Source organism: Gossypium hirsutum, chromosome D04, assembly GCF_007990345.1.
Source record: "Gossypium hirsutum isolate 1008001.06 chromosome D04, Gossypium_hirsutum_v2.1, whole genome shotgun sequence".
NCBI lineage: Eukaryota > Viridiplantae > Streptophyta > Magnoliopsida > Malvales > Malvaceae > Gossypium > Gossypium hirsutum.
The window spans coordinates 694,266-722,168 of NC_053440.1; the positions used below are offsets into that span (position 1 = coordinate 694,266).

Sequence of the window (27,903 nt, forward strand, 5' to 3'; positions counted from 1 at the left end):
GTATTTGCAACGTAAGACTAAAGCTTGTAAATTTTCTTTTGTTTGTTGTTTTCTAGGAAAAGTAGCAAATGAAAACGAGGATAATTTTGATTTATTTGTTTGACTTATAGTTTTACAATGAGTATTATGTTCATAGTGTTTATTTGTACATAATGATTTGTGGTTGGATTTGGCTATATGCTCCTCAAATATCCTTAACAATTTCTTCAAGATCTGATCTTACCATGATACGTTTTTCCTCTCCTTTTCTTTACGAAAATTTTATTTTTCCTTTAATTCTGAAATTTTCTTTATGTGTTTTGGGTGTTCAACTTTACTGATAAAAACAATGATTCTCCTAGTTTATTTTTTAATTCTGATATAAATAATTCTTATATTTTACATTAATAACGAATGAATGATCTTGAGGGTACTCAAGACAAAATTTTAAGATTTTCTTTAAAGGGATTTTTGAGTGTTTTCTTTTGCATGTTTTCTTTAAAAAATGTTAAAAGAGAAAACAAATTAGTGATAAGGTTATACAAGTAAGAAACTAGAAGAAGTATTTTGAAGAAGTCAAACAATCAAGCTAAAACTATCATCATTTTCTTGTATGACTTTTCCAAAAATACAAACAAGAAGATGGAAAATAGAAAACTATTAATCTTTAGTCTTATATAGCAAATAAATCCAAAAAATATTTTGAACTAATTATAGAAAAATGTGTAATTTTAGTCAAAAATAAAATAAAATAAAGTCAACAACCCATTAACGGATTAACTGAATTTTTAATGATAGGCACCAATTCAAATAATTAGTTATAATGGATTAACTGAATTGTTGTTATGTAGGAAGATAAGAATTTGAGTACGTTAAAACGCATTATCTTTTATTTAAGCGAATAGTTCTAGAAATTATATAAAAAATAAATATAAATAAAAATATTAAAAAATAATAATCTTAATAAAAACAACAAACTAACAATTAAAATTCCAACCGCCACTTTAGATTTCCCTCATTTAACACAACTAACGCGGGCAGTTTGGTCAAGCAGGAAAAGACAAAAGAAGAAGCAGACAAAATCCGTGGCAATTCTCGTAATAACATACCTAATCCAATGTCAAGTTATAAGAGGTGATCCAGTAATAAATCGAAACGCGTTGTCTTTTTTATTAATAATTTTATGATTTCAGGTGATGAGGTAGAAGCTAGGGATTAGGGAGGGGGCTTAGAGGTGGAAGAACTCAGGTACCTTCTCTTTCTTTTTATGCTGCTGATTCATACGCTGCTGCTTCTTTTCTCTCTCTTGAGATAAACCAGATTTAATAGGCTTTAGAAGATTCGTCGGTGACTCTTCCCGGTCGGTCACCGAATCGTGATCGCTGGAGACGAGTTTGAGTGTTTCTTTATCTTTGTTTGTTAGCGTAAGAGGAAAGTGTGCGTGTTTGGATTGATAAGAGGAAAAGAGAAAATGAATGGGAATAGCAATGGATTTGGGAGTGCCGGTGCGGTGGCGGCGACTGAGTTTGTAAGGAGACATCATCGACATGAGACTGGAGAGAATCAGTGTAGTTCTGCCGTCGTCAAGCGGATCAAAGCTCCTGTTCCTCTCGTAACTCTCTTTCCCGTTGATTACGTTTTTTTTTTGTGGTTTTTCCTTTCAACTCATCTTTCTCAAGAAAATTCTCTTCTGACTTCTCACTCATAGGCATCGCTATTTCGTTCTCTTTTCTTTCCGACTGTCTTTGCGATTTTGATTTATTACGAAGATATGTTCTTCTTGTATGGCCTTCTTGATTAGTGATTTCTTTTTAATCTTTATTTTTGCATGTTTTCCGAGTGATATGTATACGTATTTCAATGTTCGATTTTTGTTCTCTTGAAGAAGTTAATCTTGATCTGTGATGATTTTCTGTTAGTTCTTTGAATCTTGATTGGTTTGACTGAATTTATTTATTCATGGAAACAGAAGAAAGAAGATTGAATCTAATTTTCTACATTTGCTGTACTGGTTTACATAAGCTTCCTTAACTCTTACTCACTGCATTGATGTTGAGATGAAGAATCTCTTGTATGGGTTGATTTGTTGAGTTAAATAAGATTATTTTTAAATACGACAATCAAAGGTTTATCTCTCGCGATCGAAACAGATATCATGTTGCTTAGTTTAAATGCTAAGGAGCTACTCAAATATTAGATTAAGTCGTTTTTTTCTTTGATATTTTGAGTATCAATAAATCCTAAATTTGAGATTTATATTATTAGTTCCTTTTATTTGTTAACAAAATCAGTCTCTTCACTATTCTCTGAAACTGTTTGAACAAATTTGTTGTGTTTCTTTGATTGGGTTGTTTAAAGGTATTTGTAGGATAAATACGTTTCCACTGTATAGTTGCTTTGTTTAGGAACCATGAGGTTAAGATTTAATTGAATGAAATTCAATTTATATTCCAGATTGTTGCATTTCTTACCAATGGGAATGCCGCAAGGCATATGCTGGAACCTTTTCTTTTATCTTTATCTTTTCACCCATTTCTTTCTCCATTTTGCACATATCAAATGAATGGTTAGTAATTTAGAGTTGTTCTGTACTGGAGGAAGAATATGACAGAAGGGGGGAAGATAGATAGCTTATAGTAGTTATATTCAGATCATGTAGAAACAATGGGTTCCTCACTAGCTTGATTCTTATATTTTTGTGAATTTGTAATCTTCTACCTGATTGAATCTGAATTTTGTATTGCTTTTTTTCCTTTTATAGGTTTGGTCTCTGGTGAGGCGATTTGACCAACCTCAAAAGTATAAACCCTTTGTCAGCCGGTGTGTTGCACAAGGAAACCTTGAAATTGGGAGTCTTAGAGAAGTTGATGTCAAGTCAGGGCTACCAGCTACTACAAGCACTGAAAGACTCGAACTCCTTGATGATGATGAGCATATCCTCAGCATCCGGATTATTGGTGGGGATCATAGACTTAAGGTAGGGATTTCTTTTCTTTTTCCTGATTTAACCTTTTTATCCTGTTTTTATTTTTATTTTTTACGATTCATCCTCCATGATGATTGTAAGATTCATCAAGGTTCATAAAAATATGCATGTTCAAATATTCAACAAGGAAGCTTTTTATTGTGAAAATCTGGTAAAAGAACAATGTGAACGTCTGATCAACGGGTTAGTTGCAGCAAAAACTGGTGGTGAATTATCTTTTGAAGAGCTTTAGTTCATTAGTGGCTAGTCAAGGTTGAAGTTTCAATTTTAAGCTTACCATGGTGAAATGAAGATTTGGGGTGTGTCTTATTCTTTGAACGTTTTCTTCTTTTTAAATCCAGAACTACTCGTCAATCATCTCACTCCATCCAGAGATCATAGATGGCAGACCTGGGACTCTAGTCATTGAATCCTTTGTGGTGGATGTGCCCGAGGGAAACACAAAGGATGAGACATGCTACTTTGTTGAAGCTTTGATCAAGTGCAATCTCAAATCTCTTGCAGATGTTTCAGAAGGGCTAGCAGTGCAGGACCGGACAGAACCCATTGATCTTTGAAAGTCAGGGAGCTGACAGTTGTAAGGTGGTGGCCATAGTTGCCATGGATGAAGCTTCGGGGCTTTCGTATCTTCGGAGGCTTGAGAGATGGACTGGCAATTGTTGGTCTTCCATCTTCTAGATGCATTCACACTGCATTCCATCCATTTGTTATTGTTCTCTCCTTTGATTTTAACATTATGTGCTGGATTCCCTGTCTCTACTTGATCAAAAACCACAAATATTATAAAAGTTTCTTCAGTCGAACAAAAAGGGGAGTGGTTGCTGTTCAGCAGAACCAAAATTTTGTTAATTTGGGTATATAATGGATCGTCTTTATTGGAGTTCAAAAGAGTTGGCTTTGGGGGTTTTGTCATGAGGGTTATAGCTTTTAGTTGCAGATTTGGTCGAAGTTTAGTGGAAAATGCTATCGATACAGGCTAGTTTATTTGCTTCCTGCAGGCATTCCCGTTGAAAGCAGAAAAAGGTTAAGTCATAAATGGCGTAAGATCACTCTCTTTAATGCTGTCCCTGCATCTCGGCTTTAGGGTGAAGAGAGGCGATCAACTAGACATACGGAGCTCGTAAGTCATTTGGATTCGGTTTTACAAGAATTGAATTGGCTGCGTCCATTTTTATTTTTGATAGGGCCAAGGAATGAAAGCCCCAAGGTACAATCGAAAAGGTGACTATGATATAAATTATTGTATCTCACCACAACAACCAAACACATAGACTTAGTAGCAATACTGACCAAAATAAGCGCCCGTTTTGCTAGCAGGTTTGCATCTTTATTATTGTTGACTTTGGAAACATCCTCCAGTCGCATTCATCTTTCTTGAATGGCGTTGTTGCTGTTGCACTGTACAATTAAATTGCAAGTCGATCTCGGGAGAATGCTTGAAAAAGAACACAACACAAATCCATTTCCATCGCATTGAACTTTATGGATCCTTTGGGAGGGGCAGATTCTCTTTACGTGCCCAAGGAGCCTTTTTGAACCAAAATAGGCTTAGGTTTTCATAAATGTATCAACCGTTCCATCACCAAGCGAGCCTTAAATGTTGCCCCTGATCCACCACCTTACGGTTAAAAATACATTCATTTCTTTGTGACCAGACTCTCATAAAATATCATTCACCACACCTCAAACTAAGCATTGACAACAACATTGGGTAAGTTAACCTACCATGCGAAACGCCATTACTGCCACACGGGCACAATCACATCACAAGCAAAAAGTAAATGAAAAAATAGACTCATCTGATTTATTGCAAAACGGACAGGAAGTGTTGTTGTCAATATTGATGCCTCACTTGACTAGCTTCATCTTAATAGGGATGCGCTCTTCGAGGAGTTGCCAAGTAAAAACAATGAATTTGGGAGGTGGAAGACCACGCCACACCTTCCGTATACTCTGTGCATAGTTAATGCAGGAACATATATTGAGTTTGCTAACTACTATGGCCCAAGCTGAAGGGTTGAATCTAGAGCTTTGAAAGCCTAATGACCGCAAGATGAGAAGACTTTTGAAGAAGAAACAAAAGATGGCCAAAATTCAAAGTTGTTAAAAGCCCAAGATTCATTCATCAAATTCAAATTAAAGTTTGTACAGACTCACAAGTCGGACAAGTGCGAAAGATTTGGAAGTCTAGTTTTCATCAAAACAAATAATGTGACTTCAAGAATTTTCTACAAAGAGTTATATTGAAAACTATTTAAGAGGATTGAATCTGAACAAGTTAATTGTTCAATGCTTTGTGTTAATTTGTCATGTAATTTGTGAACCTATGCTTGGGGGATGTCTCAAGTGGCCTATATAAGATTAACGGTGTAAATGAAAAGGTGATATGAGAATTTGAGTAAAAATTTGTTCTTTTTTGTAAATTTCCTTTATTTTCTTGTTCTTGGTGGATCAACAACAATTAAACAACCTTATATAGTTTCTATTAGTATGAGGTATTTAAAAGTGGTGATATTTTGTATCTTTTAATTTTTAAATCACGGTGGTGAGTGAGACCTTGTCACTTTAAGTTAAGGTTTCTAGAACGTGACCGTTTGTAAAATAAATCTTCCCTAATCAAATCATGCTAATTGAGTCTATTATTAGATTCTTTAGTATCCAGATTTGATTCCCTATAAATTGATACCAAAGCCTCGTTTAAAGACGTAGTGGAACCTAATAATGAAAGATTGACTCATGATCTTGATATGGATGAACTATTGTATGAGGAGGTTGAGACCAATTCCGTTGAAATGGTTAAGATGAATTCAATGATTCTACTTCAACTACCAACAGCTGAAGGGGAAGACAATATCGATGAAGCAACTTGAAGAGTTCCTATTACACTACAAAATCTGACTCGACAATTCATTCGAATCTGGAGTATCACATTGATCATCGTAGCAATCTGTTCAATCTTTCTTCCAATTATTACACATAAAAACATAAATTTTAAACAACTATATGACATTATAAATGTACTTGTAAAAATAAAATCATTTCAAAAAATTCAATTGAATAATCAATTAGTTTCAAAATAGAACCAAAGTAACTGAATCAACCAATTAACATATCCTAAGTACATGTCAAACTATATTGTTTCAAGGGTCCTTACAAATTTAAGGAAATATGCAAAGACTTTTAGATTACGCTGCAACTGATCACAAACTCTTTGGTCCAATTATGACTTGCACACGGAATTAAAAACCTAAACGCTAAGCTTTTCACATCTCAGTGCTGATCTCCTTATTCTAACTTTACCAAATATTAAAGTTAATTAAAAGCATTAAAAATCTCATTTAATGTAATGACCCATTTCTCGCTGGTGTTGAAAAAGTTAATTTTGGGTCATATTTCTTAAACCGAGTCATTCTAGAAAGTTTAACCAAAAGGGGTTCTGAGAGTGAGTACGGTGATGGTTAGAGATTATTAGGGGGTAATTAGTCTCTAATTAGAATTTAGGTGAGATTAATTTAACAGAATTATTAATTGAGGTTTAAGGACTAAATTGTATAGTTAGTAAAATTAAAGGGGTCAAATTGGAATTATTAGAAAATATGATTTTAAGCTAAATAAGTCCTTATGTGGTAATTTTTCCAAGGATGTTATAAAAACTTCCACCTTTTATTAATATTGCAAATTCTATAATCAATAAATCCCAGACATGTTTTGGAATTTTAAATTATCCTAATAATTTTTTTAATTCTTAAACAATGATTGTTTCATGTCTTAATCCTATTTTTGAAGGATTAAGCTAAATGATGCAGTTCTAAATACTGAAAAACATTCAGCGGGCACTTTTAAAAAAGCAATGAACTTGGAAATGGTGAAATTCATAATTGGAGCTGTGAGACGTCTTCTGCTGTTAAAGGACAGGGCTTCAGGTTCAAAAGCGGCCAAATTCGTAGCGGGAAGAGACTGAATCGAAATTAAAGATCGTGGGGAACGTTTTAAAGTTTCTGAAAATTCAAAGGTTCCTCTAACGGATTCGATGAATATAATAGCTGAACTAATTAGAGCTCGATTGAGCACGAAAGTCCGACCAGTGATTGGGAGCACAAAATGAGAGCTTATGGATAAAACCATGAGCCTAAGCAGTAAGGCATGGTTTTATCTCTCATACTTTCCTTATAAATTTAAAATTTTTTCTTGAAATTGTCAAGGTTGTGCGAGTGTTAAATTCTCATGGATTCTTCGAGAATATAACAAGGAACATAATCCATATATTATAATTCTACTTGAGACAAGGGTCAGTGGTGATAAGGCAGATAGAATTATTGCGAAACTAGGATTTTAACATTCCCATCGAATGGAGGCAATTTGTTTTTCTGGTGGTATTTGGGTTGGTTGAAAGGATTCAGTCCAAGTAGAAACAATGTGTAATCATCCTCAATTTATCTTGGCACAAGTCTTCGAGGGTACTAGTTGATAGTCCTTTCTCATTGCTTTCGTTTATTGGAGTCCTGATAGACGAAAAAGGAAGAGCCTCTGGGAAGATCTCAAAAAAGTCATTCCAAATACTTCTATTCCATGGCTCGTGATTGGTGATTTTAATGCCACGGTCTCCTAATAAAAAGAGATGAGGTCAACAGAGATGCTTGTTGTTTGGTAATTTCCTTGAAGAAGTTGATTTACATTATTTGGGGTTTAAGTGTCTTAACTTTACATGGCATAGGGGCCATTTTCAAGTGTCTGGATAAAGCTATTGGGAATTATGCTTGGAGTAATGTTTTTCCTTATAATTCAATCACACATCTCCCCAAATTGAAATATGATCATAGACATTTATTACTGTCTCTTAAATCGAGAGTTCTTATGCCTAAAGGCGTCATTTTAGGTTTCTGGCTAGGTGGGCGGAGCATCCCTGTTTTAATAATTTTGTTTGAGATAATTGAGACTTTAACGGAAATATGGTAGAATCTATGTCACGGTTTACCATGTCCATTAGGAATTGGAATAGGACGGTGTATGGACACTTAGATGTTCATAAAAGACAGTTGATACAGAAACTGGCTTGAACTCAGAAAGCTCTAGAAAATTTGAATTCAAATTATTTGATTCAATTGGAATTTCAGATTCGAGAGGAGATTGAAAATGTTTTACACAATAAAGAGCTATTGTGGAAATAGAAAGCAAGATGCGATTGGTTTCATTTAGGAGATCGCAATACCAAGTTTTTTCATGCCTATGCATTGCAAAGAAGGAAGCATAATCGAATCACGTGTCTAAAAAAATGCGAACGGAGATTGGCTATATGATGAAGAGGATCTTCAGAATGAGGCGACTAAGTATTTTCAGAATATGTACGGGGAAAGACCAAATCAAATGCCAACGTTACCTATAAATTCTTTTCCGATGTTGGACCATAGTGATATTATGTTCTTAGGAAGAGAGGTTTCAAAGGAATAAATCAAGACAACAATGTTTGACATGTCTCCTTTTAAGGCACCGGGAAGTGATGGTTTTCATGCACTTTTCTTCCAAAATCAGTGGGACTTGGTTGGTGGGGCAATTTGTGAATGGGTTTAGAAGGTCTTCGCTGGTCAAATCATTGACCTATAGTTCGATAATTTGCTTATTCTTCTTATACAGAAGGTTGCTAATCTAGAGAATTATGCACAATTTAGACCAATAAGCTTATGTTTGGTCCTCTATAAGCTGGTAATTAAGGTTATCGCTTATCGATTCAAAGTGGTATTTTCTAAGATCATCGTTCCGGAGTAAGCAAGTTTCATTACAGGTAATGAAGGGCGCCACCACATTAGTATGTCAGAGTGTTTTAAATAAATTCAATCCAAAATATTTGATGTTATAATCTATTATGATTTGTGCTTTCAGTTAGATATTTCCATATAAAACTACATATTTTGTTATGGATTAAAAAAAACATATTATTTTCTATTTAATTTATTTAAAACCTATATAAAATATTTAAATCCCAATTTTAAAATTTGTTTAAAATAAATTTAATTTTCTATTTATTTGTCAATTTTTAGAATTATATATAAAATTTTATATTTTTAATATATTTTTACAATTATATTTGAATGTACCAAATAAATTTTAAATACGAAATTATTTAAAATGTTTTCAAATTGTAATTTTTTTTGAATCAAAGATGACCGATGCATTAAAGAATGAAGGATTAAAGTCTTGGTTACAAAATCTAAAACCCTACACTGTTTCAGCCCACCAACTAGCTGACACTATCCTATTGCTACCTTTGGGCGGTGCCTCGGATACCCCTAATAAACTGACAAGAAAACACTTAACAACTAAGAAAAAGAAACAACTCAATCAGCTAAACATTTCCTAATTTCTAATCGCAAACCCAAAACCTAAACCCTCAAATCTTTCCCTGAAAGGACGCTTCTACTTTCGTTGCATCAGAAAACCTATTCTATAGGAGCTAGTTGCCTTCACCTGATTCATCAAATTAAATCCTTTTGTCCCAACTCCTCAGATTTTCCTGACTTCCTTGGAGTTTTCAAAAACATAAACTAACTCACTCTGGACTCAGTTTGAGAAAAAGCCTTTTCTCACCACCGTTGCTCCTTTGTGATGATGGACTCAACATCTAGCGGAACTTCTTCCATCCAATAGATCGAGGTTTCGCACCGTCGTCCCCATGTTGCTAGTTCGTGTACTGTTTCATTTGCTGTTTGTGGTAAATATTGAGAGGTAAAGTTTTTAAACCTGGTTGCTCTACTATTTATCTCACTAATGGTATTACCTATGACTGATCTATCATTCCTTAGTGTTCTTAGTTTCTTTAGGACGTTGAGTGCATCTCCTTCTAAGCATACCTCGCTGAAACCCATTTCATATGCAAAAATAACCGCTTGTAAACATGCGTGTGCTTCTGCCATTGTTGGATCTCAAATATTTTCTTTTGGGTAAACACATGACCCATCACAAACCCTCAATTGTTTCTTATGCATCAAAATTTACTTTAACTTGTTCACCCTCTGGAGGTTCCCACTAGGCTCCTTGATGGGCATTAAAATCACCAAATACAAATTTCTACGACAAAATAATAGTAAATTAAAATATAGAGCAATAGGGTCAAATCCACAAAAATTGGTTATCCAATTTCACCTTTTCTCATGACCAGAATTACTGTCGTGGTAATAGTCGTGCCCATGACCTGTGCGTTGCAATGCTGGAAACAAAAAAGGGGTTTTATTTGATAAAGATAATAATATTAAGAGAAAAGAAAAATATATGTATATAAAATAAAGCAAAAAAATGTGATTGCAAAATAAAATAAATTGGTAAATAAAATATTTTTAAAGCTTAGCCTTAGCCTCAGTATGCTCTAAACTTGAACTAATTTTTCATTCCAACCGATAAATTGGTTATAGCAATTGAGGACGCCTCAAACCACCAACTTTTCCTCTCGTATTCGATTCCGGTACGACCTGCAAATCGACCATTGTTGAATTTCTAACCATGCGACACGTACTCTTAATTTAAGACTTCGACAGTCTTACGATCTGGAAAAGCCCAACTCGAATTATGGCCTCAATCGTGTAGGTCGTTTAAATCCGATCACTATCTTCCATGATGGAATCCAACTAGCTTTTTCCAATTATACACGCCAATTTATTCGTGGGATTTTGAATACAGCACGAGCGATTCAACTTCCCAACTGTACACTAAATGATTCCAACCTAACTGTGCTTTTTGAATTGAAATCGAATCAACTTTAAGGGACGAATTTGTACTATCTCATATATCGGAGAGATAGCGAATATCGAGTCACAAAGTATTTAGTGTGCGTTCATATCTCACGATTATTTTATCGGAGTGGCAACTAGACTAAGGCTAAAAAGGGGATTTAGTTAAGCATGAAATAAATCATGTTAGATAGAGTATGTAAGTGATTTAAATGGATTTATGGAAAGTGGAAAGGGGAGGGGGCTTGAAAGGAAAATAAGCCAAAATTATTGAAAGTAAAATAAAAAAATTGAAACTGCATAATAGAACAAACGCAAGAAGGAAAAAAGAAAGAATTTTATTTAATTGCCGGGAACTAACTGTGTTCAATTGACTATGAATTTGGATGGGCGATTGAGTGCGGTACGGTGCGGTACGTTTAGTTTACTTTTTGTCTCACATTACAGTATCGTTACAGTATCTAATCTCACCGCCACCATTGTTTTTACACTAACCGCAGGTAAACGCACCGCCCGTCCAAACTCACCCTGAAACTGTTAGATTTTTCCTAAATATTATCATTAAATAAATTAAAATTTTAGAAATCAGATTTAAATTAGAGATTAAATTTTGATATTGATTTTTCAATCAAGCCCTTCTCTTTACTTTTTATTTCAATTTAGCTCCTTTTTGTAAGAATTTGAATTCAGTCTACCAACTTCATTCCTTATAAGAAAAACCCAAATTTAATAGCATGTAATTCGATAATTAACTAAAATTTACGAATTTACCTTACTACCACTCATATTTAAAAATTGTAATTTTAAAAAATGTTTTAAAAATATTTCTCAAATAATATATCATATCCAAATATATAATATTATTTTAATGTAAATATACAATTCTATTTATCTTGAAAAATAAAATTTTTCAAAATATCCAGCTTTTTTATGAAAATAACTTAAAATTTTTGATTAATTATAAAAATGAACCATTTTTTTATTATGAAATGGGTCATTATTATAGTTAATAAAAATTTTCGGGTTATTTTTATAAAAAAAGCCAAAATATCCACTTGGTCGTGTAAAAGGGGGAAAATTGAAAAAAAAAATTTACGGGCAGAAGCAGGTGAAGTGACAAGCCGGCGCCAATTCGAATGGAGATAAGATTTTTCATTTGTTCGTTGGTTGGCTCCTGTAATCTCATCTGCTAATCTCGTGGCTCTTAACTCCCTCCTTCCATCTCTCTTTTTTCTTCCTTCCCTTCCCCAACTTCAAACTCAATCAGCTTTCTCTTCTTCCGTTAAACCCTAAGCAATGACCCTTTCTCTCCAAGCCTCCCTTATCTGCAATCCTTGGCCTTCTCTTCCTAAACCACGCTTTCGCCGTTCTTCTTCCCCTCATTCCAATCTTTCTTCTGTTCCCAAACACTCTTTCCCTTCTACTTTTCTGAATTCCCGATTTTATGCACGTCCTTTCTCAATCGCTTGCACATTGCTTCCCGAAAACGTTAACTCCGGCTCCAAATTCGATACCCATGTTGAAGATTCCAAACCCGAAGCTTTAATTTCGGATTCTGAAAACCCCACCGCCATCGATGAGTTCGTGAATGTTAGCGAGGGAGCTGAAGTCAATAACATCGACGGGGAAACTGAGAATGTGGTGGAGACTGATAGGCTGAATGATAATTTGGTGGAAAAAGAAGGGCTCAAAAGCAAAATCCCTGCCGTGGTGTTTTTAATGGGAGTTTGGGCAATGGTTAAAAGGGGAATGGACAAAGCGGTGGCTTCGGGTTGGTTCAATTGGTGGCCCTTTTGGCGTCAGGAAAAACGGCTTGATCGCCTCATTGCAGAAGCCGACGCCAATCCCAAAGACGCCGCTAAACAAAGCGCTTTGTTGGCTGAGCTTAATAAGCACAGGTTTTCTTTCACTTTTTCTATTGTTGATTCATTTCAACGCAATTTTCTTTTCTAGCTCTTTGGTGTTTGATTTTTAATGTTTCTAAACAGTCCTGAGTCTGTGATTAAGCGATTTGAAGGAAGGGATCATGCGGTAGACAGTAGAGGAGTTGCTGAATATCTTCGAGCTCTGGTAGTCACTAATGCCATTGCTGAATACCTTCCGGATGAACAGTCTGGAAAGCCTTCTAATCTTCCTACTTTGGTAACAAGGCCCTGCCTCACCGCTTTGGTTTTCTATATGGATTTCATTCAATTATTTTTCATTACGTTAAAAATTGCAATACTTGGTTGAACCGATGTTATCTCTTTCCACATGCGAGGTATGCTGGACCTCTGAATCGGTGGATAAGTAGGCTTGAGAATAATTCAATATGAATCTATGCTTTAATATCACCAAAAAAGACTTAAGGATATCTGATCCGTTAAATTTTAAATTTAGTTGCAAGAATTGAAGCAGCGAGCATCAGGAAACATTGATGAGTCCTTTTTAAACCCTGGAATTTCGGAAAAGCAGCCATTGCATGTGGTGATGGTAAGCCTTTATATTTCATTGTTCTGTGTGGGTGCCAATATGGCTTATACATAGAACATTCTTCTTGCGTAGTCTATACTTGTGCTCTGATACATGGACTATCATGACCATACACATCTTGGTTATTCTTCTCTTCATATTGGAATGCTTTGTCAACTATTTTGATAGTGATGTTGTTTTCTTTATTAGGTTGATCCTAAAGTTTCAAATAAATCACGATTTACGCAAGAGCTTATTTCAACTATCTTGTTCACTGTTGCTGTTGGATTGGTTTGGTATGAATTCCACAAATCGCAAACATACACCTTTTCATTGTCAAATTCAAGCAATCTTTGCTATAAACCCATTGTTATAATATTTTAAACCATGAAAACTGTGTGCAGGATAATGGGTGCTGCTGCACTTCAGAAGTATGTAGGAAGCTTGGGTGGAATAGGAACTTCAGGTGTTGGATCAAGTTCCTCTTATGCCCCCAAAGATTTGAACAAAGAAGTGATGCCAGAGAAGGCAAGTACTCGAATCCTCTTCTTGCAGTCTAGTGATGACTATGGCTTCTTGTTTCATTTGACAACTGCATTTCTATTTGACAACCTCTTTGGTAAGATGAAAAATTTGGGCAATGACAAAATTGAAAATTATTCATAACTAAAGGGAAACTATTATAATTTGGTAAAATTTCATGGTTCATCAGAAAAATGCTGATCAAGAACCTGTTTTGCAGACATGCAAGTGAAAATGCAACTTTGGTTTTGGTATGATGGGCCAGGGCTATTTATTGGAAACAAAATAGATATTCCTGAACCCTGTTTTTTTCCCCTCATTAATTACTTCATGTGCAGAATATTAAGACATTTAAAGATGTCAAAGGCTGTGATGATGCAAAACAAGAGCTTGAAGAAGTAGTGGAGTATCTCAAAAACCCATCAAAGTTCACCCGCCTAGGGGGGAAGTTGCCAAAGGTTTGTGCATGGTGTATGAAATTGGTTTCGTTTTTGTCTGTTTTACTGAATACTCCTTATGATGGAATATTTTGGATCTCTAAGTTGTATATTTCTCAAGGGTATGCTAGAAAATAGAAATAGAATAAAAAAATATCAATGGTTTCTGTGTGAGGAGAACCAAATATACCAAAAACCGACCTGAAGTCCTGTTATCTAAGCATTAGCTCAGTGGTAAGGTGGGGAAGGGGATTTACTAATGATTCTAGGTTCAGTTCAACATACTTCCTTACAGAGGAGGGAGAAAATAAGTTTCGATGTTTTTGTCCATTGTGAAGTCTATAGTGAGTAATTCTGCATTTTACGTGAATAATGATTGTTGAAATTGGTATGCCATGGTTCATTTTGGAGTACAAGGGTTTTTTGTGATATTCTTCTAGTTTTATTATCTTATGCACAACCAAATTGCAGGGAATCCTTTTGACTGGAGCACCTGGAACTGGAAAAACCTTGCTAGCCAAGGTTAGTTGTTCCTTCTAATTCTCATTATGACTGCTTACATATGTCTAGGAGTTTTTGCAAGTTACATCTTAACCACCATACAAGTTCTCTAGCTGTTAGTGGCTTCCTTTGAAACATGGCATGTGCATATATCCATATTAAGATAGGTTTGATTTGTTCAACCTTGAAGGCTATTGCGGGGGAAGCTGGGGTACCTTTCTTCTATAGAGCAGGATCTGAATTTGAGGAAATGTAAGCCATCATCTGATTTCATCTTTGCTTGGCAACACTTGGTATAGACATTCATTTGCTTAAATGTGAGTTCTAAGATTATGTTCTGAGTCTGAAATTCTCTCTCTGTGTGGCAGGTTTGTTGGTGTTGGTGCTCGGCGTGTGAGATCCCTTTTTCAAGCTGCTAAGAAAAAGGTTGGTATTCAAACTACTGAGTTCTGTGGATTACTTTGATTGCTTAATTGATGTCTCGTATTGTCAAACTATGCCATTAACAATATTTCATATTTTATAGGCCCCATGCATCATTTTTATTGACGAAATAGATGCTGTTGGATCCACACGAAAACAATGGGAAGGCCATACAAAAAAAACACTACATCAGCTTCTTGTTGAAATGGATGGTTTTGAACAGAATGAGGTATATTTAAATAAGTTTGCAATATAATAATTGCTTTGCATGTTTTAATTTGTCCAACCTCTGTCTATCTCATAGGGAATAATTCTAATGGCAGCAACAAATCTGCCGGACATTCTTGATCCAGCTTTGACCAGACCTGGCAGATTTGATAGGCATGTAAGTGCTCCAATCATTCGTTCTTTCTTAAATCTTTGTGTTTACAGATTTCATGTTGAAAATTACTCTCAAGGAACCGAAGATGAAAATTTATAGTTGGTTCCTTAATCAGATTCATCCCCCAACCAATCTTCCCTGCAGGGTTTTGCCCTTTATCAAAAATCGTGCTCCAGATTGTTGTTTACTTGAGTCCTCGAAGTGTGACAGAAAACAATTTTTAATTTCTCAAGGTGTCACTATTGACTTAAATAATCACTTCATAGTTCTTGTGTGAATCCTTCAACCTTTTGTTCTAATACTAGTGAAGTCTTTGTTGAGAACATGAGAATAGGATCAAGTATCTGGGCGATTAACAGGAATGTTGGAAGCTATTGCCTTCTCTTTATTGCTATTCCTAGAACGACCTCTGGTGACTGATGACCAGCTTATTGAAGGGAGACTAAAACCTTTAGGACTCGTTTAGTGAGAGATTTAGATCTCTTGAAAAATAGATAAAAATTCTAGGGACTAGTTACATTAAAAGATGTTTCTAAAAGGAAATAAAACAATTTAACCTTAATTAAAAATAGTTTAAAATTGAACCTAAAGTAGAAGTACTGTAAAATAATAAAGTAAATAATTACTTTAAAGACTTAAACTAACGCCTTTTTCCTCTCATATGTGTGACCTTTAAAAGCGTCCACAACATTACCCCCCTCCTGTAGAAAGAGATTGTCCTTAAGCTCAAAGTCATGATATGCCCCATGGAACTAATCCAAATCATCGTAGGTAGCATCAAAATTAGGCAAACCAATCTAGTGAACTAAGAGCTCTTAGTGATCACGATTGAGACGAGTTTGACAGAAGCAGGAGTATGAACACCACGACCTTCTTCTATTGGTGGAAGTGTAGCCAATGTAGGAGAGTTATCACCTTTAAAAGCCTTCATTAAAGAAACATGGAAAACATTATGAATTTTGATGTCCGAAGGTAATTGCAATTCATATACCACAAGATCAATCTTGTGAATAATTGGAAAAGGACAATAGAAACGGGAGACAACTTATGAAAATTCGAGGTCCCAAGAGAACACTGACGGGGATTGTAACTGAAGCCAAACCAAGTCACCAACAGAAAACAACACATTTCCATGACCCTTTTCATAATAAGTCTTCATGCGTTGTTGCGCCTGAAACAGTCTATCTCTAATTTCGTGCAATGCCTCATCCCTATCCATAAATGTAGTGTCAACAACCTCGACATTGGAAGAACCAACCTCATAAGACAATAAACGAGGTGGATCCTAACCATAGACAACCGGAAAGGGAGTAGTTTATAGTACTGATTGGAAAGAAGTATTATAACAATATTCAGCCCACAGTACCTATGCCACCCATCTCTTTGGAAAATCTCCCACAAAACATTGAAGATACATTTCCACTGGATGGTTGACTACCTCTGTTTATCCATCTATCTGACCACTATAGTTTCCTATCAATTGTAATCATTTCCTAGAGTGCATTTGTATTCCCTGAAGCATAACTTATCTCCCTTTCACTGCACATTTCATTGTTAGTGCACCAAAGTCCCAGATAATAGGTCCCAATGTTTGAGGCCATTTAATACCCTACTCGATATCGGACCCAACCAAAGGAATACCATAAAAGTCTGCAAAAAATTTATGGGCAGCAATAGAAAAAAGTAACTGAGAACAAATCCCTCTACTTTTTACCTTTTCACCATTGGAAATAGAGCTAGCATTGGATAAGAGTGTTACCCGAAGTGCAAGGCACTGAGCAGCTGTAGCACTAATGAAGTTGTGTGTACTCCCCGAATCTATCAGGGCTCAACAAGGGTTGTCCGTTTGTTACGACTTGTAACTGCATAGTCTTAGCATGCAAGGAGATTTCAGGTTTAACTTCTCCTAATTCTTCGATATTCTTTGCCACTGTATCACCCAATTCTAACCAAAATAACTTTTTGCACTAATGAGTGGCTGAATAAGGCTCATCACAATTATAGCATAACCCTTCTACGTTTTGCCATCTTTTTTCTGCTTAAGTGCTTTATGAATGGAGTTGATGTTGTAGATCTTGAAGAACGTGCAACTATAGTATTCATGGTACCCTTCTGAACTAACGTGTTTGAAATCAATGACCCAGAATTTGTTTGAGCAGTCGGTCATGCCCCTCGTTGATTATTTCTGACACGTAATAATTGTTTTTTTTTTTGATTCAAAATTTCTGACGAGACTCATAGCCATGGCTAAATTTGAGGGCTTTTGCATCTGAACATTAAGTTGAATTGAATCGTCTAACTCAGCTAAAAATAATCCAACATGTTGATCTGGTCAAACATATTGACTAGCTCTTGCCAATTTTTCCTGAAATTGTCATTGATAGATCTCTACAGTTCCTGTCTGCTTCAAATTAACAAAATCTTTGGGTTGCTGCCTACTGAAGGACCAAAATGAAGGGAGTAATAATTACGTAACTTCATTCATTGACCCCTCCAACTTCATTTGATAATACCAAAGTTGCACCTTGCCCAACATGTGAAAGGCTGCCAACCCTACTTTGTTTGCCTCATGGGTGTGGTAGTTTTTGGAAAATTGTTTGCATTGATGCAACCAAATCAAGGGGTCTTTGATCCATCGAAAGTAGGGAAATCCCTTTTTGCATACTGAGGAATAGATCCTCTAGTTGTCAAAGCCGCCCCACTCGGTGGTGGTGGCATTGCACCTCCCGCAGCGATTGGTGGCAATCAGAAAATAGGGCTTTTATCCAATCTTGTATATGTTGAAATTGCTTGTTTATTTAACTTTTGCAAATCAATAATTTTGCTGTCACCACAAAATCTGCATATGTTTGTATTTCATTGCCCATTCTGAGATGCCTTTATGCCAAATTATTGAGAACGTGGGAATAGGATCTAGTCACTGGGAGATTAATGGAAACGTTGGAAATGATTGCCTTCCCTTTATCACTATTCCCAGAATGACCTATGGTGATTGATGATTAGCTTTAGGACTCATTTAGATAGAGACCTAGATCTCTTGAAAAATAGATAGCAATTTTACTTATGTTTTTATTCTCCAGTAGGTCCTTAAATAGGGACTAGTTACATAAAAAGATGTTTCTAGAAGGAAATAAAACAACTTTAATTAAAAATAGCTTAAAATAAACTGAACTTAAAGTAAAAGTAACGTAAAATAAAAAGTAAATAATTTTACTTTAAAGACTTAAACTAATGCCTTTTTCCTCTCATATGTGCGACCTATATAAGTATCAACAGTTTTGCAGTGGACTACGGTTCTTCTAGGACAGGGCATTTACTATTTTCTTCTTCTATTCTCTTTTATATAAGGACTTATAAATCCCATTTGTAGATTGTTGTCCCAAATCCAGATGTTAGAGGTCGTCAAGAGATTTTGGAGCTCTATCTACAAGATAAACCAATGTCTGATGATATAGATGTTAAAGCAATTGCCCGTGGTACTCCTGGATTCAATGGTGCAGGTAAGTTTTTACGAATAAAGTGAAACAAGTCTACTTCCTGGCAACAAACATTCTTATTGTGTTTAACTTTTTCCTGCTGTTCTGCCAATCAGATCTAGCAAACTTGGTGAATATTGCTGCAATTAAAGCTGCAGTTGAAGGTGCGGATAAGTTGACTGCTGCACAGTTGGAATATGCTAAAGACAGGATACTCATGGGTACTGAGCGTAAAACAATGTTTTTAACAGAAGAGTCAAAGAAGGTATTGGCATTTTTTTATTTGTCACTTTAAGATAGAATTGAAGTTGGGGTTTGCTTGGAATGTGTTGAATCATTTTCTGTAATCAGTGCAAACAAAGATATAAAAGGGCCAACTATGATAACAAAGATTGCCAGAAAATCTTTTACAATTTGGGATGTCCAAATAAATGGCCACAGTTAAGGATTGCTCTTCATGTTTAAAGTTTCTTGATGCAACTATGATAACAAGGATTGCTCTTCTAGTTCTCTATTAGCTTACGGTGTGTAACATTAGGTCCTATATTTTCAAGATAAACTTATATCATTATCCAAAATGTATAATAATCCTTGTTTTCTGACATTATCAAACATAACTTCAGCTCACAGCTTATCATGAAAGTGGCCATGCAATTGTTGCTTTCAACACTGAGGGTGCACATCCAATCCACAAGGCAACAATCATGCCCCGTGGATCTGCTTTAGGAATGGTTACGCAGCTGCCTTCAAGTGATGAAACTTCAACTAGTAAGAAGCAATTATTAGCTCGTCTTGATGTTTGTATGGGAGGAAGAGTTGCAGAAGAGCTCATCTTTGGCCAAGACCATATCACAACTGGGGCAAGTAGTGATCTGCACACAGCTACAGAGCTTGCTCAATATATGGTACATTTCAAAATGTTTCAGTTTTTTCTGAATCTTTAATTCTGCATTGCTATATTTGCGTTACCAGTTTGTCATTATTTATATATGGTATATCAGGAAATAAAACTGTGAATTTCATACCTATGGGCAAGATGTGCTCTTCAATTCTTCATTACTCTAAAAAGTGCTGCTCCTTTTATTTAATTTTTCATTGCCAATAGCTTTAACGTCTATTCCAGGTATCAAATTGTGGGATGAGTGATACAATTGGACCAGTTCATATTAAAGAGCGACCAAGTTCAGAAATGCAATCTCGCATTGATGCTGAAGTATGTTCCTCTAAGCTGGAGTTCTGGTTTGCACTAGTGTCTTTTCAATCTTAATTTGTTTTATGTTGTTACCCAGGTGGTGAAGCTTCTAAGAGAAGCATATGATCGCGTGAAAGCCCTGTTAAAGAAGGTATGTTCATTAAACCCCTCTGTTTTGTAGTTTTCTTTACTGATAAGGAATAAGCAACCATACTATATAACAATGAATAAAATGAAATCTGAATGGTAGGATCCTAGTTTCTAAGATTTCAGAGTATGTATGAAGAATATTTGATTCTGTAAGTTCATCCATTGATGAATTTTCAGATAAAAGTTATACCTTAGGTAGTAGTTCCAACTGCGAGTGGAAAACTCAAATAACTTTTGAGTAATCTATTTTGTACTGCAAATTGTAAACACTTTATTTGACATTATTTTCAGCAAGAGAAGGCATTGCATGCATTAGCAAATGCACTTTTGGAGTATGAAACACTTAGTGCGGAAGAAATAAAGCGCATTCTTCTTCCTTATCGGGAAGGAAGGTTGCCTGAGCAACAAGAACAGGGAGAGGGGGAGCTCGCGTTGGCTTAAGCTTTAACTCACATCTGTAGGGAGCACTGTACAGTGTATTTTAAGCACTAGAGAATTATTTATATTATTTGTTGCAAATCTGCAATTGCCCCCTACCATTGTCGCAAGACATGTTATGGGAACTGTGCTTAATCTCCAGGGGGGACTGGGCATCGATCAGAATGAGATCCCCCCGTCCTATGCAGCCTTAAGTTCAGAAACAGCCAGCTTAGATCGTGTACTATTTGTGAAATCATATATTGTTTGAACTTTTTACCCCATCTGCGGGGGAAAATTTTGAACTGTGTAACGTAAAAGTGACATTTATAAAAATCATTACTATCCTCTTGAGTTCATATTTAGTACTGATGACCCCATCTTCTGCATTTCTAATATGGATGAGGATCATAACTCTATTGCAGCATTGATTCTTCAATCATTCCTCTGAGTTCATATTTAGTACTTTATTTGATGTTGTTTGACACCGAATGTCCTAGGCCCGCCCTTTTAGTGGTGTGCCCTTTCAAGATGATTGTAGTATGTTTACAAAGATGAAAAAGTATAGTTTTGATAAAAGTTTATACTTAATTTTTATTGATTTATTTGCATCATGAATAAGTGGTTCGTTGGCTCAAACAAAAAAAAGCAAGGCCACTCCATTATACAACTGATCTGTGAGGATTCCTTCCAAATTCTTTTGCTTCTAATAGGTCACGAAGTAGATTTGAATTACTATGCAGTGTTCATTTTTAAAGCTTAATATTTTTTTGAGGTCATTTTATTTTCTAACTTTAATTTTGAATTTAATTATTTTCACTATAGATTAAATTGAATTGAGATTTGATAAAGTTAATCTGATTTTATAACATTCTAAAATCTCAATCCCCTAAATTTTAAACCCTAAAACACTAGGTTGTTAGGCTCTAAATTTTAAATCTTAAATTTTATTCAACTTTTAGCCTTCAACTCTAAACCTTAAAATTAAACCATATTTAATTAAACACTAATTGATATTAAAATATAATGAATTAACTAACGTAAGTATATCTATCAATTAATAGTATAATTACGGTGAGTACAGATATTGTTCTCTCAAGGACTATAATTACTAGTATTTATCTTCTTTCTATTATTTAACTTAATAATTCAAAATATTAATTAAAATTAAAATTAACTACGAATGCTCAAAGAAATAATCATGAAAATAATTAAATATCAACGGATTGACTAGACAATACCATGTAAGAGTCCGCCTAGAATTCATCTAAAATTCTCAATCCAATTTATGCAACTTATTTCCTTACTTTCTTTGATCCGCAGAAATTCTTAATCTATGTTAATATCTCTTTCGAGCATAAAAGAAACTAATTTTAGGTTGATTAATTGAAAATTTTTTCTAATTAAAACTTCTATTATCAATTAATTCGTTTTATGGATCCCCTATTAGATTTGATTCTAATCCAATAAATTTATATCATTCTATTTCTAGGATTAATGCATGAAACACCATTCGATTACGCATAATTTAATCACAAACAGGGTCTATTTAATCTCAAACTTATGCATATCAAACATGAATTAAAACCCTAGAAATAATAACCCAAGAACAATTCAAAGTTCATAGTCGAAAACAAAGAAACTAGGATTTTATTGTATAAAACTGTAAATCAAATAATAAAATTCATCCTAGAATTTATCTCCTTAATTATTTAAAAAATTAGTTCATACTCACAAAAAGAAATACAAAATACAGTATAACCAATAAAATAAAAAAATCCATGATAATTTCTTCAAAAATCAATTGGAACCTTTTAGAGATTTTGGATTTGCATTTGATTATCAATTTCCCGACATATAAGCAAATGTGTAAAAACAAATATTCTTTGATGGTTTGTTTTAGCATCGCACAAGCGTGCTAGCAATTGGTGTTTCGATCAGAAACTTTTTCTACACTCACTTTAGAAGGTACGCTATAAATACTAAGTAGTCTGTTTGGAGATCACTCATGAATGGTCGTTCTAGATGATTCATTCTTCTAACAATCCATTTGCATATGCTTGTGTGTGTACAGGCACACATGCCTTTATAAGTTTACCTAAACTTTGTGCCAACCCTAAGATCCATATGCTAATATGCTCCAATAAATTCTTTACTTGTGCCTAACAGTTGATTTAAGTAAAAAGTTACTGATAATGTCTCTTTGAACTTCAATGTGAGTGAAGGTCATTTTCATTCTCTTGCAGGTGCTGGTTTCAGTATCTAAAACTGGTTCCATCATCTTATACCTCAGGGATGTTGAGAAGCTTACCCTCCAATCTCAGCACTTATATAATCTGTTTCAAAAAATGTTAAACAAACTTTCGGGTCCAGTATTGATACTTGGTTCCAGGATGCTGGACCCTGGAGATGATTACAAGGAGATGGATGAGAAGCTATTGGTGTTATTTCCATAAATAAAGCCACCTGAAGATGAAACCCGTCTGGATAGATGGAAAGCAAAACTGGAAGAGGACATAAAGATGCTCCAAATTCAAGAAACAGAAACCACATGGCCGAGGTACTTGCAGCAAATGACCTTGAATGCGATGATATGGGATCAATCTGTCAAGCAGACACTATGGTCATAAGTAATTATATTGAAGAAATTGTGGTATCCGCAATATCTTACCATTTGATGAACAATAAGGATCCTGAATACCGAAATGGCAAGCTTGTTATATCATCCAAAAGGTAGACATGATTATTACTAACTATTGATACAAGCTTCTTTCACAGCATATTTTTCGAAAATCTCTAAATAGAGCTCACCATTTGGTGTTCTGGTTCTGGAGCAGCTTGTGCCATGGACCGAATAATTTCCAGGAAGGAAAAAGTTGTGGGAAAGATACCTTAAAATTAGGGACTAATGCTGAATCTGCCAAGGTTTTGCTCTAATGCTAGTTACAAGCACTGATGATCTGTGCCACTTATATTGATGGATTAACAATTTACCCTTTTTTGTTAACCTCAGGATGAAGAGGCTGTAGGCGCAACAACTGAATCAAAATCTGAAACCACTGCCCCTGAAAGCAAAAGTGAGAATGAGAAATCCAATCCGTGTGGGAAGAAGGATGGTGGGAACCCGCCAGCACCAAAAGCACCTGTAAGTTGTATGAAATTTTATGCATCTTACACACTTCAAGGATATAAACTACTATTTCATGTCCATTACTTTTCTCTGGATCTTTTTCCTTGTTTGCTTTCAGTTTTTTCTTACTACTGATATAACGTCCTTGCAGGAAGTTCCTCCTGATAATGAGTTTGAGAAAAGAATTAGGCCAGAGGTCATCCCTGCAAGTGAGATTTGCGTGACATTTGCAGATATCGGTGCTTTGGATGAGACCAAAGAATCACTTCAAGAGATGGACATGCTCCCTCTACGAAGGCCCGATCTCTTCAAAGGGGGACTTCTCAAGCCTTGTAGAGGTATATTACTCTTTGGGCCTCCTGGTACAGGGAAAACAATGCTAGCGAAGGCCATTGCAAATGAAGCTGGATCTAGTTTCATTAATGTCTCAATGTCCTCAGAAATATATGGGTATCAAAATCTGAAATTTAAGGCACCAAAAGTGGGATTGAGATTTGGCATAAGATAATTGCAATTTTGATCTCTGAACCTCAACTATAAATAGGCCTAATCATTTTTCTTCTTCGTCATCCTAAATTTGCCATTTTCTATTTAAGGCATTGTTTTCTCTCTCTCTTTGTAAATTCTCACTTATATTTTGGAGTGAAATATATTTGGTCTGAATCTCGTTAAATTATTGTGTTCTTTATTATATTATTCTGCATGAATTGTGAGTGTGATTGTAGTGATTTATTGTGCTATTAAATTACGATTGAGGGATATTCTGACTAATAAAGACCTGGTACTTAAGCGATCCTTGTGATCCAATCTTTTTTTTTTTGAGAATTGAACTTAGTGTGATTTTTTAGTACAATAATTTTATTCTTTTACACGCTTCCGCACAACATGCACCTACAATAATTTCAATAATTTTTATGGATGAGGTTGATAGCATGTTGGGACAGAGGACTAGGGTTGGAGAGCACGACGCTATGCGGAAAATTAAGAATGAGTTCATGGCACATTGGGATGGTCTATTGACCAAAGCTGGTGAGCGAATTCTTGTCCTTGCTGCAACCAACAGGCCATTCGACCTTGATGAAGCAATAATTAGGCGTTTTGAGCGTAGGTATATTTCCATAATCATCTCACTGTTGATATTATCCTTCTAATCTTCTGTCTAACTATGTGATTGGTTATAATTTTTTGCATTTGCCATCTACTAGCAGTGAGCTGCATCTTTACCCAAAGAATATTTACCTCATCTGCTTGGTTCCTCCTTGTCCTTCAACATTTTTACTTTCAGCATCTCTTTTTGAAGCACATAGTTTACCTTATCTTGACCTTTCTATCAACATTATTTGATCCCCTAAAGCATTCACTGATTAGCCTTTGAGTTCATAGTCATAGCTTTAAGTATATCTTTCATTCAATCATTCTTATTACTTTATTCTTTGAATTGACATTTATGTTTCTGTAACATTTTATAGGGCGTATTCTTGAGCTTCTGCATTTATTTCTTATCAAGGATTTCATGACACTTGATTGTCCAAGGAAGTCCAAATTTCAGTTATGCAAGCAATTCATGGAACGGTTTCTTGACAAGTCAATATGACTGAGCATCTTATCTTTTTTGTTTTGACCAGAATTATGGTTGGCCTTCCGTCTGTTGAGAGCAGGGAAAATATATTAAGAACTGGCAAAAGAAAAACTTGAAAATCTGGACTTCAAGGAGCTTACAGCCATGACAGAAGGATATAGTGGAAGTGACCTCAAGGTTTTTAACTCATAACATTCACCATTAATTTGTATTTAACTACATTCAACTGATGGCTTTAACTACTTGGAACAGAACTTGTGCGTGACAGCAGCTTATCGACCTGTTAGGGAGTTGATTCAGCAGGAGAGGTTGAAGGATATGGTGACTACTAATCTTTTTTTCTTTTCTAAAGCATTGCCAATCTGATGCCTTTATCTTCCTGTACTAGTAGGTGTGGAAAATGTACCTTATCGATTTCTGTTTTCAATAACTTTCATTAGGAAACGAGGAGGAGAGAAGAATCTGGCCAGAGTTCGGAAGATTCTTCAGAGAAAAAAGAAGAGAATGAGGAAAGAGTAATAATTACTTTGAGGCCTTTAAACATGGAAGATATGAGACAAGCGAAGAAGCAGGTAACTTCTAGTCTTAGTTTCTTTTTGCCTCAAATGCTGCAGTGTGTCCCCTTTGGCAAATTTGCTTGTCATTGCCATTAGTCAAAAGTTTTCCTTGGAAGCTTCTCCGAACTTTACTCAACCAAGGAGATTAGTCTGCTACTAAATTACAATCTATGTGTAACCTAAATTGAGAAGAGAGAACTTTTATGAACCTTAAGTCTATTTGTCAATGGACCATGCTATACAATCTAGCCGACTATTTTCTTCATACTGTAGTTCTCTCTTTATTTTCACCTATCCTTACAGCTCGATTTTCTGAACTCAGTGATAACGGAAAAATAATTGGTTGTCTAACAAAAATGTTGGTATATCTTCAGACTTGGAAAGTTTGGCATTTTATGCACAAAAGCTTATTTCATATGCCGCAATGTAGGTTGCCGCCAGCTTTGCTTCTGAAGGAACAGTAATGAGCGAGCTGAAGCAATGGAACGAGTTGTATGGAGAAGGAGGTTCAAGGAAGAAGCAACAGTTCACATACTTCTTTTAATTTTTAGAATGTGTGTATCTCATGTTTTCTATCAGCAGATTTCTCCTTGAATAGATATGAAAATTTGGTTATGCCAAAAGCTCCTTCAGCGAAAATACAAGAGTTCCACTACCAGTCGTACTTGTATATGGGGTAGGCTCAAGATGAAAAGCTCTGGCATGGGATCTTTGTACAAAGAAATGCTGACCATTACCCCAGAGCTCCTACAGAGTGTGCTGACATACATTTTAAAGTATATATCTGGCATTTGTATATCATGCCTTGAGGAAGGTTCTCTGGCTACATGTTAGTCCATTTCATGAACCATTTGCCATCAATCTTTGGGCATTTTTTGTTCTGTTCTGTGAATGGGTGGTAGTTGGAAATGCCTGAAGATTTTCCAAATTTGTATAACGATGGAGGAGTTGTATATTGGATTGTTTTGAGATTCTACAGTTAAGGTAATCATTAAATTCTTCACAGTAGCATGACTTAACTAGGAAATTGACAATCTAAAATTACATTGAAGATGATGTAATTTTCACTAATTTTCCCTTTTAGAGGTGCATTAATCTTTAATTAATCTAAATTAATTAATTTAATATGATTTATTAACATGATTTAACTATTAATTATACTTAATAGGTAGTGTCATCATCATCCACTAATTATATGGAATTCGGTCACTCTTTAATATATTTCTATATTAAATCTATAAATATTTCTATTTAATATTTACGGACTCAATTTACGAAAATAGAGTTTCGAAATGCATTTTTTAGTACTACTAAAAATTGGGCCGTTACAATTCTTCCAGCCTGAGAAATTTCATCCTCAAAAATTTACTTGAGAAAAGATGGGGATATTGAGATCTCATAGACTCTTTTAGTTCCCATGTAACTTCTTCTGCACCACGATGGTGCCACAATATTTTCACCAATGCCACGTGCTTTTTCTCAATTCTTTCACTTCTTGTGCTAAGATTTTAATGGGTTCTTTGCCATAGGTCAAGTTAGGCTGTAGCTCAATTTCATCGGGAGTTAAGATGTGGGAAGGATTGAACCTATATCTTTTCAGCGTCGACACATGAAAAGCATTGTGGATTTTATCTTATTTTGGAGGTAGAGCTAATCAGTATGCTACAAGTCGAACCCTTTCGAGAACTTTATAAGGTCCAATAAACCTCAAACCGAGTTTCACTTTTTTGTTGAATCGCAAGCCTTTCTTCCAAGGTGAGACTTTTAAAAAGACTTTATCGTCAACTTCAAACTCAATGTGTTTTATTTTCAAATTAGCATAAGACTTTTGCCTATCAGAAGCAACCTATGGGAAATCTCGAATAACCCCAACTTTATCTTTAGTTTCTCTTAGCAAATCATTTCATGTCAACTTTTTATCACTCAACTCCGTTCAACATAGAGGAGTTCGACATTTACAACCGTACAAGGCTTTCTAAGGTGTCATTTTGATGCTTGATTTA

General features: G+C 35.2%; 2 protein-coding genes and 2 pseudogenes across 3 annotated transcripts; all 4 read left to right on the forward strand.

Moving 5' to 3' along the window:
• Positions 1-1,032: 1,032 nt before the first annotated feature.
• LOC107937632 (abscisic acid receptor PYL8) lies at positions 1,033-3,853 on the forward strand. Of its 2 annotated transcripts, XM_016870555.2 has the most exons (4): positions 1,033-1,227; positions 1,403-1,591; positions 2,741-2,956; positions 3,307-3,853. In XM_016870555.2, exons 2-4 carry the CDS (start codon positions 1,451-1,453, stop codon positions 3,520-3,522), a joined length of 573 nt encoding a protein of 190 aa, XP_016726044.1. In that variant the 5' UTR covers positions 1,033-1,227; positions 1,403-1,450; the 3' UTR covers positions 3,523-3,853. The 2 variants fall into 2 exon arrangements, with proteins under 2 accessions (XP_016726044.1, XP_016726043.1); XM_016870554.2 differs by having other exon boundaries at positions 1,140-1,591.
• A 5,392-nt stretch (positions 3,854-9,245) lies between these two features.
• LOC107937625 (ATP-dependent zinc metalloprotease FTSH 11, chloroplastic/mitochondrial) lies at positions 9,246-20,999 on the forward strand. The gene is made up of 17 exons (XM_016870544.2): positions 9,246-12,581; positions 12,672-12,825; positions 13,063-13,155; positions 13,345-13,430; positions 13,539-13,662; positions 13,995-14,114; positions 14,565-14,615; positions 14,785-14,846; positions 14,963-15,020; positions 15,121-15,246; positions 15,322-15,402; positions 18,770-18,899; positions 18,992-19,140; positions 19,499-19,780; positions 19,999-20,088; positions 20,165-20,218; positions 20,509-20,999. The coding sequence occupies exons 1-17, from the start codon at positions 11,980-11,982 to the stop codon at positions 20,656-20,658; spliced, it is 2,412 nt and encodes an 803-aa protein (XP_016726033.2). The 5' UTR covers positions 9,246-11,979; the 3' UTR covers positions 20,659-20,999.
• Positions 20,774-23,497, forward strand: LOC121203239 (uncharacterized; annotated as a pseudogene).
• LOC107937610 (uncharacterized AAA domain-containing protein C24B10.10c-like) lies at positions 23,437-26,905 on the forward strand (annotated as a pseudogene).
• The last annotated feature ends 998 nt before the right edge of the window (positions 26,906-27,903 follow it).

Bases quoted from the DNA above. Each gene is read 5' to 3' on its own strand.
- LOC107937632 (XM_016870555.2), top strand. From the start codon at position 1,451: ATGAATGGGAATAGCAATGGATTTGGGAGTGCCGGTGCGGTGGCGGCG. The intron at 1,592-2,740 runs GTAACTCTCTTT...TTCCTTTTATAG, and splicing joins TCAAAGCTCCTGTTCCTCTC to GTTTGGTCTCTGGTGAGGCG. The intron at 2,957-3,306 runs GTAGGGATTTCT...TTTTAAATCCAG, and splicing joins GTGGGGATCATAGACTTAAG to AACTACTCGTCAATCATCTC.
- LOC107937625 (XM_016870544.2), top strand. From the start codon at position 11,980: ATGACCCTTTCTCTCCAAGCCTCCCTTATCTGCAATCCTTGGCCTTCT. The intron at 12,582-12,671 runs GTTTTCTTTCAC...GTTTCTAAACAG, and splicing joins GCTGAGCTTAATAAGCACAG to TCCTGAGTCTGTGATTAAGC. The intron at 12,826-13,062 runs GTAACAAGGCCC...TTTTAAATTTAG, and splicing joins CTTCTAATCTTCCTACTTTG to TTGCAAGAATTGAAGCAGCG.